General features: G+C 39.1%; 1 protein-coding gene across 7 annotated transcripts in view; it reads right to left on the reverse strand.

Annotated features, from left to right (window-relative positions):
* Positions 1 to 16,181, reverse strand: part of ZNRF3 (zinc and ring finger 3) — a 112,093-nt gene that overhangs the window by 39,133 nt on the left and 56,779 nt on the right. For 6 of the 7 annotated variants that reach the window (XM_013193644.3, XM_048073665.2, XM_066978787.1 and 3 more), the window contains one exon: positions 2,170 to 2,295. In XM_013193644.3, coding sequence (XP_013049098.1) covers positions 2,170 to 2,295 — 126 coding nt within the window. Of the gene's footprint in view, positions 1 to 2,169; positions 2,296 to 11,448; positions 11,885 to 16,181 lie in introns of those variants that run through there. The other variant, XM_066978786.1, reaches the window with a different exon arrangement.

The following is a 16,181-nucleotide window of genomic DNA, read 5'->3' on the forward strand; positions in this document are numbered from 1 at the left end:
GAGATCAGTAAAACCCAGGCCTTTGCTTCGCCTGCATGCAGCATTGCCTCAAACAGGGCTGCACTGTGATCAAAGGCAATGTTAAATCATGGCTGTCACACACACCCTTTCCCAATCAGAGTCCAGTTTTCACGGGCACTCTAACAGAAGAATTTAAAAAAAAAAAAAACTTGTGATTTTATTACACCACATAAATCTGACAAAGAATGATGAGAAATTCAAAAATCTATATGGAAATGGACACATTAAGCTCTGTACATCTACAGATCCTATTTAACAAATGGATAAACAAGTGAAGTGAAGCTACTAAGAAATACAGGGTAGGGTTTTACTAACAACAACCACAACAACTGAAAACAACAGTAAGAAAAAAGAATATATCTTTGTGCCAGACTTATGTGTCATGGAATTTAGCACTACAGACATCTTTTTAGTATTCTCTACCTTCTACTTTGCAACATTCCAAACTTTCCACAGTATCTTAAACACATCTGTTTTCCTTCTCTTGCTATTATACAAAACCTCATCATTTACGCTTTCACATATGCATGCAATTCTATCATAGAAACACAAGCAGTAACCTTTTTGGTTCTACCACCATATTGCTCAATGCAAAAGTTCACTAGTATTAGTGATACGACTTTAAATCAGCTCCCTTGAAGAAGCACTTATACATTTTTTTATGGTTTGTCCTGTGAAATTGATCTGAGTTAGTCTCAGCTTTCAAACACATTAATTTAAGATAGGCTTAAAGTCACAAGGTTACCCATTCCTTGTGCACATAAGAGAGATGGACACAGCTATTGTCAGCTGAGCCAGGGCAGCTCTCCATGTGTATCGTCTTAGTTCAGAGCAAAGGTAATGACATCCAAACTAGCTTTCTCAGTAAAACGTGTTCAAATGAAAAAGAACTCCCAGCACGTGCCATAAGCTGGAAAGCAAAGTGTATACAAAGACAACTACCCTGACAGAGTCTGTTTACTTTGCCAGAAATTGTTGAGGCGAACTTCCAACTATGCCCATGTCATTTTTAAAAGAAAGCAAGTCCTTAACTTCCTGGCAGAAGACTGAGAGGGGATCTTATTAATGTTTACAAATACCTTAAGCGTGGGAGACAGAGGGACCTGGCCAGCCTCTTTTCAGTGGTTTGTGGGGACAGGACAAGGGGCAATGGCCATGAAACAGAGCCCAGGAAGTTCTGCACCAACATGCGAAAGAACTTCTTCACGGTGAGGGTGACGGAGCACTGGGACAGGCTGCCCAGGGCGGTTGTGGAGTCTCCTTCTCTGGAGATATTCAAGACCCATCTGGACACCTACCTGGGCAACCTGCTCTAGGGAACCTGCTTTGGCAGGGGGGTTGGACCCGATGATCTCTTGAGGTCCCTTCCACCCCCTTGAATTCTGTGGTTCTGTGAAATGTCAAAATATAATAACCTCAATCCTAAAAAATTCCAATCTAAGAACAAAAAAAAAAGGTCATCTTCTTGCTCTTCTTTTTGAGATATCTGGCAGTAGTAAAGATATGGTATTGACTTCACTCCATTAAAAAAAAAGGACAATGTTTTGCACGGAATTTAGATTCCAGGGGCCCTATTCCAAAGGAAGATTTCAGCAAGAAGAAAATTTGTATTTCTTTGACCAAGACAGTAAGATTCACTTTTATTAGCAATGTCTATCCTGAAATTACAGCAAAGAAGTCTCCTGTAGAGGACTCCTCTTCCCAGAAAAAAAAAAGAAAAGAAAAAAGAAAATATCCTCTGAGAAAATTGTACCTGAGAAAGAACAGTTAAATGCTTTCATTTTAACTGCTTTTGTTAACAAGATTTCTTCGATCAAGTTAGCATCATATTGGCAGTTCACCCTATTTCTACTCAAATACTGCATCTGCTAAACATCCACTTTTGCAGAAGTCTTTGTTAGATTCCTGTAGAGCTCAAAAAGGGAACGTATGCACTCAGTTTGCCATCACTATGTTTATCAACTGAGTTATGACATTATCCTTTACTGAAGCACCCAGTGTGAAATCAGGCAAAATGGGAATATTTTGTGGAGTACAAGTTTTTTTCTCCATTTATTTATTGATTTTTCTCAGAAAGGAACTAACTCTTCCACAAAACAGTTGCATGCAGCAGTTACCCCAAACTATTCAAACCATATGCCCCCTTACCTTTCCTAAGACAGTGAGGCATGGCTTAGGTTCCAGCTCTGGCTGTTCCAGCTTCACCACTCCTACCCAGCCGTATTCATACAAATCTTCCTCATCGTTGCTATTACACAGTCCAAGTGGATGCATCTGAAACAGAATCAATACGAAACCTTTAGAAAATCAGTGTAATTCAAAGAACATATACAGATTGCATTTGAATACCTTAGTTCACAACAAATACACTAGAAAGACTGTAACATAAGGACGCATATATGAAGAATGTTTCTGAAGCATACTATCAGTTCAAAAGCTTAGAATGTTATGTGAGGTCACTGTCATCTTGCTTACGAAAAATCATTTAAAGGCTTACGATTAAATGTCATTATAAATGATCATCTAAGATACAGAGTACTTAAATATAAAGCTCCACTTAGTTCTTTCCTTGCAAATTGACAGAAAAGATTCAAGCTCTTTTGCAGAGTCACTTATAAAAGCTTTATGTGACATAGATCCAGAACCAATGTTTGAGAAGCATTATCACTTTTTTTTTTTTTTAATATCTGCACAGTATTAACTATCTGTTCTTTGGAACATGCCTATCACGTTGTTCAAAGCAAGGTTTTTGTGACTATTTTGAAACAGTCACTAGTTTTTTCTGAACTCAAATGAGAGGGAGGCATCATGAAGTGAGAAACTTCAGTCTCGTTTTAGGTATTTTTTTTTCCTACACCATGCAACAATACCTGTTTCAGATATCCAGTATCTTCCTCCACCCTCCTCCATCCAACATTGCGTAGCTACTCTTGTTTTATTAATGGCAAGGAGCTTACTATGCACCAATGTTTTAAACTTTCTTTATCTGTTCCAAGTTTGATATCCTTCATTAGCATAATTTCTTTGTGTATAAACTAGGCTATGGAACATTAGTTTTTTATACTATTTCCTACACTCTGCCTGTTCCCTTTTTTCCTCAACTAAAATCTCAGATTTTTCAAAGACCCTCTGAGAGTTGCCCAGACTGTAACATATATGCAGAAAAAGTACTCGGCAAGAAAGTACTTTATCTAGCTCCATGTCTTCTCTTAAATCTTCTCTTTGCCAAACTAGCTAAAGAAAACCACTAACTGGTATCAACACAACAACAATTTTGTTTTCTGCTAGTTGATCATACTAGAAGATTATATTGCTCTGTAATTTACATACTTATATATCTCATTAGTCCATGCAAAGCAGCACCATGTAATGATCACTAATTCTGCCATCACTTCTGCTTCACCAGATTGTCATCTCATCCTTTCTTTCATGTGTTGTACCTTGTCTTTCATTTTGCAAGTGATTCAATACAAGGATAGCTATTTCTATTACCTTGTGGGCCTCTGGCTTTCTGAATAACTTGAGCTGTTACTCTGAAATATGGGAAACATGATGGCGATCTGGCGCAATACAGAGGTTTTCCTACCACACGTTATTAGTAGTACATCTGTATTGAGAGGGGAAAAAAAGCCACCACAATACTATGCAGATAGAGCAGAATCTTAATCCTTAATTCAACCTTACTTTATTTTTTTGTTTTGAGTTGCTACTACATACTACTGAGATGTTTACAATCTCACATGGATGAGCAGTTCAACTGCTTAACAGCTTGGGACAGGTACTACCACACGAAGATGAACCTTAAGCTCAGCATCCAGTAGATAAATCATTCAGCACAGACATAAAAACAGGGAAGTCAGGCATCAAGAGGGCTCTCTCCAAAATTGCCACTGCATATATCCCAATGTAACTAGGCCCAAAAGGAGTCCATGGTATTCTTAAGTCAACAGAAAGCTTTAATCCATATTAAAATCTAAAGAAACAGTGAACTATTCCCTTGATGTATGCTGTATCAATCAAGCTTTGAAACTATCTAAGAAGTTTTAAGTTTAAAATCCTTGAAACGTACTGGGGCACTTTCCACATGCCTGAAAAGGCAAAACTGAAACCACTACTCAGAGGTGCTGTTATCCAAGGTTACAATATCTGTATACATTGCTGAGGGTTTAAAATAACTTCAAAAAGAGCCGCACACATTTTTAGTGGGTTACTGTTAGAGAGCAGACAAACAGTAAACCAACAGGGAAGGAGAAACATTTTACTCTGTAATTCAATCACCTCCAAGAAGTCCTGATGATTAAAAGACAACTTCCACCCTTTGTCCTTTCCTTCTGAGTTCCAGTGTAGAACATTATAGTGTTAAAAAACACCATATGAACAGCTCAGGATCTTTCTATACACAGTTGTGAGATTAAAAGTCTTGGTCTTTTTTGCTCAGCCCTACAAAAATAATGTCTCTATCCACTTTAGTCCAGAAAGCATCTTGGAAGGAGGCCAAAAGGAACAGAAAATTCTTTCTGTTGCCACTTTCCTCTAGAATACTGTTTTTCCGTAACAGCTTCCAAGTGTGAATAGGCCTTTAGATCATAGTCACAAAACATATTCTGCAGTTACAACCCTGGAAATCAGGATAAGACCAATGAAGTTAAAAGAACCACTTCTCTTCATTTTACAAAGCCTGTGCTTCCTTACCTTTAAAAAGAAATTGTTATTTTGTCTAGTTCTGAATGACAATACTCTCTGACATCTTGTCTCTGACAAGAATGCCCCAAATACTTGAGAAGACAGTCTTCCTATTTAGAGGCAAAAAAGCTGCAAATTACACATAATTTCAAAGACAGGAAAATGTGTTCAGTATAGAACAAATGTCCTCTGAATACGGTTTTCTAGACAGCCGGGAATTTACAATGTCAGTCAAGCACTCAAGAGTATCCTAGCTCACGCATCTCACCTTCATACACCAGATGTGTGTTCTATGTGGCACAGGGCTCTCAGGCATTTGGCAAATCAAAGCTGCCTTTCTGAGCGCACTCCTGTCTTCCTCAAAAAGTGAGGTGGCCTCGAAAATGACCTATGCACAGTTCAGTAGTAAAACATCATAGGCCTGAAAGCAGCAGAGCCCTCAAAACAAACTACCTCCGTATTTTTATCAAGAACTGGCAAATCACTTCAACAAAAATCTTCGCGAGACCTTTGGAGCTTCACAGCTACCAATTCCTTATGACTTTAGACTTTGTGAAATAGAAAACAAAAGCTTTTCAGCCATGATATGAATATTAAAAATTCAGTTTGGGAGGGGAAGGACAAGGCATGGGACTTAGAAACCAAAGCAGTTATCAGCAAACTAATGTTTATAGGGCTCAGGTGAGCTTCATGCTTAGAAGCCCATGGAAGGAGTGAAACTGTCCAGAACAAATTGTTTCTTTCTATTTTTCTGCAGTAAGAGGCATGCCCCGAAGAGACAAACATGGTAACAAACCAACGAGGAAGATGAATGGTAGTAAAAATATGGAGCAGTCTGGGACACAATAAGGCAACAACAAACCCGTGGCTCCTGGAAGTCCCATTCCAGGTTCATATCGCACACAAAGAGCAGAGGTGTGCTGAAATGTAGACTGCACCATCATTTGATCCCTGTCTCTAGCAGGCCATAAGCCAACAGAAGCTGCTGAGGCTGACATTACTGGATAATTTTAACTCTAGTTTCACGTAAACTCAAATGGAATAATGAGATAAAAAGGCACTCATCTCTGACAAACCACTAACCACACTCACTGTCTCCATGGTTCTCCAGGATAGAACTGCAGGTTTCTGTCTCCTGTTGTATGAAAAAATTTGTAGGCAGCTTCCAAAATGACAAACACTGGCCACTTTTGTAGCGTTAGTTTGCTACTCCCTGCTTTCCAGTCAGAAGAAGGTAGGAATAGACAGGATATCCGTTGTGTTCTCCCATCCAGCAGAGATACTTCAGCAGGTACATGTTGACCAAAGACCAGCAGAAAATCTTCAGAAAAAAATTCTCTCACCTCACCTTACCAGATTTACCAAGAAGACTGAGTAACTGCATGCATTAAGAAGGATGGGGAGAGTCCCATGTGCTTACAGGGCCTTGGACAAAATATGCATGATGATCATGGCTAATACTGCCTGAGGCATGTAAATCACACAGGAGGTACGAGGCACTACATTTGAAATTCAGAGACTGAATTTCAGAATATGCAGTAAAAAGAAGACTAGTATGTGTAACAAAATGACCTGTCCATTTGAAAGGTTGCACAAGACTATAAACTGTACATGGAACTGGAATACAAAGCTGGACTGGATAATTGGTAAGAATGAGGAACTCTATGAGATCTAGGAAATACCAAGATTTTTCTGGCAAAAGTTGACTTTTACTCAGTATTTACTGATCACTATACTGCACTCTGAAATGCCTGTCTCAAACATCACCAGTACCTGGTTTTTGAACCTAGTCCAAAGAACTAGGTTTCTTAAGAAGTTTCTGAAGTCAACTCTAATGCAAAAATCTTAAAAAATGGAATCTCTGGAAAATTTGTCAATGAAGTGGAAAAAAATGAAGCAGGAACTCATTGTCTCAGGACAGGACTCAGGCCATTCACATAGTTGTATTCACCCTGCGGGAAAGAAAGTTTCATATTCTTGTCCAAACCCATTAACCGTGCCCATGTACACATGTACTCATAAGTCATAGAAAGGTTGCACTATGAACTACTTATTAGAAGAAAGCTGTGCTCTGGCTAGCAAACAAAAACAAACAGCTGTCAGAAAAGGAGAATTCTACTTCAACATGGCTATGATGGCTACTACCATTGCTGCCCAAGGACAAACATGACCCAGAGTAAGTGAACTCCATAATATAGTCCAATGACCCAGGCATGGAATGTTTTCTACCTTACATTTCTTAGCAATACATAGAAGATCGAAGCAGGGAGAAGAATGAAATGTATTAAACCACCACACATTGGCAAAATAATATTGCACATAAGAAACCTCAAACCCAAATGCAAAATCCAGTGTAAGCAGTAAGCAAAACAAATAGGGTGCCTCAGGCTCTGTGCTGGCAAATATAGAGAACTTACTAGGTACATCTACAGGCTACATAATCCCAAGGATTTTGTTGCATCACACTGGAATTTCACCAAAGTTATTCATGAAACAAATTACATTATGCCAGCAGTACTCCCTCAAAGTCTGTATGTTTCAGGAAGGGCCAAATGACATTGTCAAAAACATGCTACTGTTCAATTAAAAACACATGCATTGCAAAGCCAAACTGTTCCTAGACTATTTGTTCCTGTGAATTTGAAGATTTACAGGACCAACACAGTTTTGTGTAACCATTAACACATCGAGGGAACTCATATTCAAGTACTCAGTGTCACTGCTGTGAAATTTGCATTGGGAAGTGGCATTAAGAACTCAATGCCAGGTTGTACAATTTATCAATTCGCTAATCTTATCATGACCAGAACTTGGGAGCATGACCTCTGTCCTCGACCTCCATGACTGTTAGTCTCTCTTACTCTGGGTTCTTTGTGTATTTCAGTAACAGTACCCTTCTTATCTTCTCTCTTGGTGCTCTCATCTGTTCACATTATTCAGATTTCATTTTTTTTTAATGCATATTACTTAAATCTCCACTCAGACCAGATTCTCCATCATCCTCATCCTGATCTCATGGATATGCTGCATGGATAAACTACCAATGGCAATCTGATCGCCTTCCTCAAAATCCTGTCCCTATCCCACCTGCCAAGAGAAGACACTCGATTCCACCATTTCAAAAAACTTTTTTTTTTTTGCATAACATTTTTACAACAGTTCAAAAATCTGTTATTTTGTTTGTTTCTGTAGGGAATGCACTTCTTTATGTATCTAATCATCAGTTCCCATTTTACCTACTGCAACTTTCTTCTTCCTGAACACAACAAACCCTATAGTAACCTTTCTGACTCACATTGTTAGTCATCCTTACAGTCCATCACATGTCCGCCACTCTGAGCATGCAATTTCTACCCAGAAATCTCTTCTCTGCATAAAATTCTGTCCAGCTTCACATTTCAGCCAATTTTATTTCATTCACATTTCATATTGAGACTCCAATGCCTAAAAGGAAAGCCAATGTCACTGGTCCATTCATCTTTTTTTTTTAAATAACAATTTGCACTAAAAGTAAGGATTCCAGAGGTCCTGAACAAAGAAAAAGAGACAAAGGATACATTCACACCATGCAAAGATCACAAGTGAGCTGCAACTCAAGCAATTAAATCCACATTGCACATCATGCCACCAAATATTTATTGGCTTGGGTGCAGATGCAGGACAGTCATGTTCACACACACCATGGTGATCCCAATATGTTGCTCTGGGGCCTGTGCTAAGCTTGGATAAAACCAAGCTGGCATTTGGACGTTTTACACAGTTCCAGGAGTTTACAGAGACAGCGCATGTCAACACTGTAAACAGATTCCCTAATATTGGTTCTACTGAAAACAAAACACCACCACCGCATTAACAGATTCCAACTATACCTCTTCCCTGCCAAGTCAACAGTTCTAAGGAATACAAACCAGGTCTGAATAATGAGACCTGGAAAGTCTTAAAAACTTCAATAGCATGCCTTTAGAGAGTCAGCATTACCTTCCCAAATTTTCTTGTCAAAATCTTTGTAAGTTCTCTTTCATAAATCCCACATGCCACTAAACATCATTCTTCTCCTCCACCCTTTGAGCAAAAAACAGCTAAAAGATTGCTCATGCTATAATGCATGCCTTCACAGAGCAGCCATGCAGCCTTAGTGATAAGACCTTCACTCCCTTCTCGAAGGGCTTCTGGAGGTGTGGAAGTACAGAAACATAGCAAGGCACGCACAAAGTTAAAAAATTTGTGCTCTCTGGGTCACAGCAACATAAGATTAGTAACAATAAAATTAAACATGAACCTCTTCACTCAAATTACCTATGTATTCTTCCCATTCTTTTCCTAGCATGGTTTGGTCTTACTCCAAATAGAGCTGCCAGTGTCTCCTTCTGTGCTTAATCCTCTATTTGCAATCAGGTGTTTTATGTTCTGACCAACAAGGGAAGAGATACAAAGCACAGGATATTTTTCACTCATTTTTGATTTTTGACCCCACATTTCAGGTTGAACTGACTTAATTTGAAAAACAATACATCTCGGATTTATTAATAGATACCTTTTTACCTTTTGATTTTTCTCATCTTTTCACTGAGCAGAGCACAAAAGGTAGATATATCCACTCATACACAATGTAAAGCACCAGAACCTGTTGCTGATTTTTATTGGTAATTTGGCATACAATGAATAAACATAGCTCTGTGAAACCAGATAAAGATTTACATATATGTTAGAGGGTCCTAAATAACTACTTGCATTGATCTGGAACTTGAGTCGATAACACTGCCATAACGACTTCAATGCACTCTGCGACAGAGGACTACCGGGGCAGAGAAGCATTACACAATAGTTTCCAGCTCATGAAACAAAGGCCAGATTACCAATGAACCTCCCTGCTTCCTCTAAGGGAAAAGACATTCACAAAATTGAAATATGACCTCCTCATTGCCATGAAAGAATATAACCACATTTGATATTGCCTGTTTGAACTGAAGTTTCATACCTATTATAAAAAGAAATATACACATTTGAGAAAAGTTTCCCCAAAGATGTGAAAAAGAAATCGAATTATGGCATTTTACAGAAGAATATGGATCTGAATTATCTTGCCTCCTGTAATACTTAGCTCTCACAACTGCTGTGGTGTCAAGATTAGAGAAGGAAGGTGTAATTTTTCCATTTCCACTTCAGCATTCTGGGAGCTTCACACATAGGTAAGCATCTCTATTCTTTTAAGGTTCTCTCTTGCCTAGGACTTACCAGAAAATAAATTTAAAAAAAAAAAAAAAAAGTATTTTCCCCTTGGCTTAGCCATATATTTGACAGAAAGATGTGGATAACTCATGTATAACAAATTCTTATAGTTTTGCAACAGTAACCAGAAATGACACTGCTGCCAGGGTGGGGATAGGGTGAGGGTCTGACATTACTTTTAGCACCCACATCCCATTCTCCAGGCAACCACCATCCCTTTGAGCGTACAGACATACAGAATTGATTTACTCACGCAAGTGAAAATTTACCAAGCAGGAGAAGAAAGGGCAAAAGTGACAAAAAAAAGAGATTTAAAAATGGCTCACAGATATATACTGGGAGCAGGGAAGAGTGAAATATGCTTTCACAGTGAGGAAGTGGTACGACTTCAAGACCACCTAAGTCCACAAAGGAACACAGAAGGGCTCTGGGGACCTATTGCTGTCCTAAAGACTGTAAAAGAGAGGGTGAGAAGACAGACACATTTATGTCTGTGTTCTCATATCAAAATCAATGTTATGCTCAAGGCGCAAATCAGAAATGTCAAGCCAGTAGCACAACTCTGAAAAATGTACTTAAGATACAGAAAAATCCAGAGGCATCACCAAAGCTAATAAAACATGGACTGCATTGACAGCGTGAAAGAAGGTGCTGGTTTTGTTTGTTTTAACATGGGGGAAAAAATGCAGCTCTAGCACTAACTGCACCTTGAGCAGTGGATGCAACTCTTTATCGGGTTCTCCAGTGGGCTTAAGACATACGGTGCATTAATTGATCTCCTTCACATTGGTCTCCTTCAACATCCCCGCTGACAAGCTGTGAAGATATGGACTAGAAAGGTGGACCACAAACTGGTGGAAAACTGGCTAAACTGGCTCAAAGTCTTCAGTTAGCTCAAATAATTTTGGTTAACTGTTTCAATTTGAAGTGGTAGCAGGTCACAATCAGAGTTCATCAGCAGTCAATACTATGTCTGATACTACTCGGTACCTTCATAAACAATCCAGATGAGAGGATTGAATGAACCCTCAGTAAAGTTTGCAGATGACAGAGAACTGGGAGGAGTGGTAGATATGCCAGAAGGAAGGGCCACAAGACATACAAGACAGTGGCAGGCTGAAAGACTGGGCCACCAAGAACTGCATAAAGTTTAATGAAGATTAAATTTAAAGTCCTGCATGTGGAATGGAATAATACCAAGCAGCAGTACAGGCTGCTCACAGTCTGAAAGGCTACAGTGTACCTCTGCTGAAAAAGACATGAGGCTCCTGGTGGACAGCTAGCTGCATGTAAGTCAACAGTTGAGACTGCATCTGGAGCACAAGATAATGAAGCCACATCAGCATGCATATGGCCAGCAGATCAAGAAATATAATTATTCCACTCTACTTGGCACTTTTTAGATGACATCAGAAATAACGTGTCCAATTTTGGTTGGAGAAGGTCCAGCGAAAGTTCACCAACATGAAAAATGGGTTGGAGAATTTTACATATTAAAAAGGTTGAAGGAATTACATTGTTCACTCTAGAGAAGAGAAGGCTCTCGAAGCTCTTATCTCTATTCCAGATAGCAATAGAGAAGACAGAGGTAATTTTTTCATGAGGGTCCATAATGACCAGACAAGAGGCAAAAAGGTGGTTCAGGGAAAATTCTGTTTGGATACATGGAAACAATTTTTCATAGCAACAAGAAGTAAACATTGCAACAGGTTGCCTAGAGAAGTGGTGGAATATCCCTCCCTGGAAATATTTAAGAATCAACTTGACAAGACCCCAGATAACCTAAGCAAAGGATGTGCTTTCAGTGGAAAGCTGGATGAGATGATCTCCAGAAATCTCTTTGAACCTAGACCTTTTTAAATCATTCTTCAATTCTAATCTCTGTCCTCCAAATCAAGGTTAAAATCATTTGCAAAAGCTACAGACATGCTTTTCTGCAACTTCAGTGAGCTACTGTCAAACACCTAAAACAAATTGACATACATACCCCATTAGACATATAACTGTTTTATCAACGAGTATCCCATTATATAAAAGTTGTTTGCATTAAAGTGATTTATTGTTGCACCAGGCTGAACAAGAAACTGCATATAGAAGGAAAACTCGATAGTGTACAAGTTTCCAATTCTCTGCAAAGCTTCAACCCCAATTTACTGTTAATGGAAAGGAGTAAACAAAGAATCATAAAAGTGACAGGAGTGGCTGTGAGACTGAGTAAGAGAGTTTTTAACATTAAATTCAGCTTCACCAATAACTAAATTGCAAAGGAAGGGAAAAGAGAATCCCGGAGAACAGAACTGCCGCTATTTGGTGTCCACACCTTCCCAGCTAGCCGGGTGTTAGCTATTTTCAGACCACATACTGAATTGCTAACTAATTGTCCAATTCCATACAGCTGTTTGCATGTATTGCAGGTGGGGAATGGAGAACAATAGGGCTGGTTCACTCACACTGTCAATACAGTTGTCCCAATGAATTGAGGTAACACAGATTTAGAACGTTATCTGGAAATGACTTCCACAAGACACATACAAGAATTCTGGCATGAAAGTCAAGGACTTCCAGCTTTCTTGGAAGATTCTGCTTGAGATTTTACCTTTTGCTGGGGTGGTAATACTGTCTCATCATTAATAGCAAATGACTGTATTGGGTATATACTACTAAGACAGTTCTTTGCACACCTAAAAGAGCAGCTAATCTCCCTGATTTAATTTTCCTCATCTATAGTCTCACAGGTACAAGATGTATGTTTAAGATTGCCAACAATTATTCATTAGCATTAAAAAACATTTCTGGTAGCCCAAAAGCAAGGTCCAACCCAAAGAGAACCTGACACATGAGTAAAGCCAAATATACAAATACTCCGGAACACTGGATTGCCAAAAAATGCAAAATTTATTAAACTATATGAAAAACAATTGCCTGAGCAAATGAAGTTATAACAATTAATTCAGTTTGTCCTTGTTCCTGTTCCTATAGAACAAGACCTCTTTTGATGAAAGCCCTTCTTCCTAATCAGGTTGCTCCAAATTACTTGTTTTTAACTAACATTTTGGTTCTAACCTGAAGGTTAGCATCTTTCAGTGCCCACAGATGAGGAATCTGTGAGATACCATGTATATAGTAATGCTTGAAGTAAGGAATGAAGAACTTGTTGCAAGTTACCAGTTTCCGACTTAAAAAACATTAGAAAACAAGTGAAGGATCTTTACCAAGATGTAGGGAACTTAACCAATGGAGTTTCACTATAAGGGTACTGGTTCAAAGAAAGCTATTAATTTTTCCACTCATAAGTGACAACTACCCCAACAACAACAACACAGAGTAATACCATGTATTAAGACAGAAACATAGAAAATTTTTGTCAGAAACAGATCACTGATGAGAGCTCAGCTCACCACATACTCTGCCTTGCACCAAGGTGGCCTAAAAATTGGCCCCATCCTGTATAATAAAGCCTGTGCTTTGCCCCAGCAGGAACTACAGATTTGACAGCTCTATGACATAGAAAAATTACCCATGCACTTGTTAACTCCACTGAAAAGCCTAATTTCCACCAATATCAGAACTCTGAAAGAATGCAAGATTGCAGGAATTCGGAATTTACTCAATGGAGCTCAAATCACTTAAGTTGAGCATCGGAAGAGAGATCTAGAGCTCAGTGGAAGAACTGCTTCTCTCTTCAATCTACTTCAGTGGCAATATCAAACCTTTTCAAACTGCCATCACTAAAAAAATAAAAATGTCTCCACTTTCTTCATGTGACAAGAAATGCAACTGTGACAAGACACAGAGCACTGTGCTAAAAAGTGGCCCTTCATAGAGAGGAAAATAGCGGTGATACATGGAGTTTTCCATCTTGTGAGAACAGTGACTGGACTGATTGTATAAAGTATTCCAGTGGAATTTATATATTAAAATAATCAATATAAGACCAGAAATCTGCAAAACAGTCAAGTTAGCGTCACCAACAATCTTTTTTCACATTTCCTCTGAAATTTTAACTTCTTAACTATTAAAAAAGAAACCGCTTAAGGACTATAAAAATTACTTTGTACTCATTCTTCAGGATAGGCTTGAGTCATCTCAGCTGAGAGAGATTTCCATTTTTGCTAGTGATATGGTTTTGATCTTCAGCATACTGCAGCTACTAATACAACCGCATCACCACAAGACGGCATTTGTTCCTAGTACTTACAGTGGAATGAAGAGCTAAACGTTTGCATCTCAGTTTACTCTTCTGTATTAGCAGAGCAACCTGTAGCCAAAAAATTGCTTTAAGGTCCCTGACTGCAAGATCCAATCCAGTAGTACTAAGAAAAGGCTCAGGTTGTAGCTTCTCTGTATCGGTCTGTCTAAAGAAGATATAAAATTATGCCGTTACAGATGGGCAATCCAGAACTGTACAAGTTGGAAAACATAATCTTTCAAGGACTAAAGAGTCATTAAAAAGATTAAAAAGCTAGGAGTTGCTATTGTCTCTCCAACCTGATAAAACATAAGGTGTCTATGCTGGCTGTAGCTAGAACACAGCAGCCCTTCTAACAAGGTGAAAGCCAGAGGCATCTCCTCATCACCTTGTGCTTCGTTAGAACGCTGAGGTTAGCTGTGCAGAGAGTAACATTCAGCCTCCAGCACAAGTACAAAACTTAGCTGTTATAATTCAGTTTCATTTCTCTTTCAGATTTGTTTGCTTGTTTTCAGTTTTAAAAAAGAACATCCTGCCAAAACCCAAATTACCACAAAATGTAACATTATAGGACTTGAACATTCCAGCTGTGTGCTGTTCTTGGCCATCAATTATGACCATGTGGTTCGACCCAGTGGTGAGCAATGAGCCCACAAGTGAGTTCCACCGAACTTTTTCTATACCAAGAGCATCAAGCATTCCTAAAATCCTCTCACAATCCGTTCTACTCCAGGAAGTATGCCAAGAGGGATGATGAGAAATCCAGTCTAAGCTGCAATTAAATGTAAAAACAGAGATACACAGTTGAACAAAACCACCATCCAGAAAAGCCCAGTAAAATTCTACAACACAGACAGGACAGTATTATATACACAACCCGTCAGATTTTTTGAACGTCATTGGTAGTCTTTGATAAGCAGCCAGAATAATTAGGGAACCAGATATTGGCACTGATCTAATTGATCTGGACACTTATCACCTTAACCAAGAAGGAGCATCATTCCTGTATTCCTTTGGACACCCAACCTGTGACTAACAGAACATGTAAAGTGGATGGGAACAATTCACCTGTGCCAAGGCTCAGCTTCAAATTCCTCAGGAGAGGAAGAAAACTGCCAGCTGAAAGACACACCTAACAGTAGCAGCATGCTCTCAGACATTCTCCTGCTAGGGCTGCTGCCTCAAGTCAGAGAAACTCAGCAGATACCTGTAGCCCATGCACAGTAACAGATGTGCAGAACACTGTAATTTCAGCACATCAGATTTACTGCACAGTCAGAGATCAACTGTAGCCAAGTGATCTACTGCAACAAAGCAGTTGGACACCAAATATTCCAAACACCTTGCAAGAGAAACCCTCAACCCATTCTAACAGAAACCTGGCCTCTCCCTCCTTCAAAGGGTCACAAACACGGAACTCCAAGAAGAGATGCAAGTATCTGAGATTAATTTGAGGGTAAATTTCTTCTCTCAAGAACTGAAGTGCTTTAATTGCACCAAGTTCTCCTAACACGGTATTGACAGAGCACAGTCATGTTGACTTCCAAAAGTAGTCAGTGTCTGTGCAAAATGCAACACAGCCACAGGGTTCTAGAGCCTCTCTTTCCATTTCACATCATAACATTCATTAACAAGATGATATATTTGTGTTGTCTCTGAGAGGGTGCATTCACTGGGGCCAGAGGAAGGGAAGAGGAACATGTAGATAGAGAAAGGCTGCCTCATAACTAAGAACAAAGTTGTCCTTAAAATGGGGGTGTGTGGAGAATGGAGCTTATGGGAGTAGATTCTTACAGGAAGAACACACTGGCCTCACCACAAAACTAATCAAACTTCCATTTTCCTACACACAAATGCCAAGCAGAAACTGTATGTTTCTACCAGAAACCATTTTCCATGTGTATGACAACATTTTAGCCATATACAGAGGTAAAAGCCACAGAAAAAAAAAAGCTGAGAATGCAGAAAGAAGTGAGGCTTAAAATGCACAATATCCCATCCCCCTCCTCTCACGCCAACCTCTCATCTATAATCCAACACAAGAGAGACAACAGGCAAA

The sequence above is a fragment of the Anser cygnoides genome, chromosome 17 (genome assembly GCF_040182565.1).
Source record: "Anser cygnoides isolate HZ-2024a breed goose chromosome 17, Taihu_goose_T2T_genome, whole genome shotgun sequence".
Taxonomy (NCBI): Eukaryota; Metazoa; Chordata; class Aves; order Anseriformes; family Anatidae; genus Anser; species Anser cygnoides.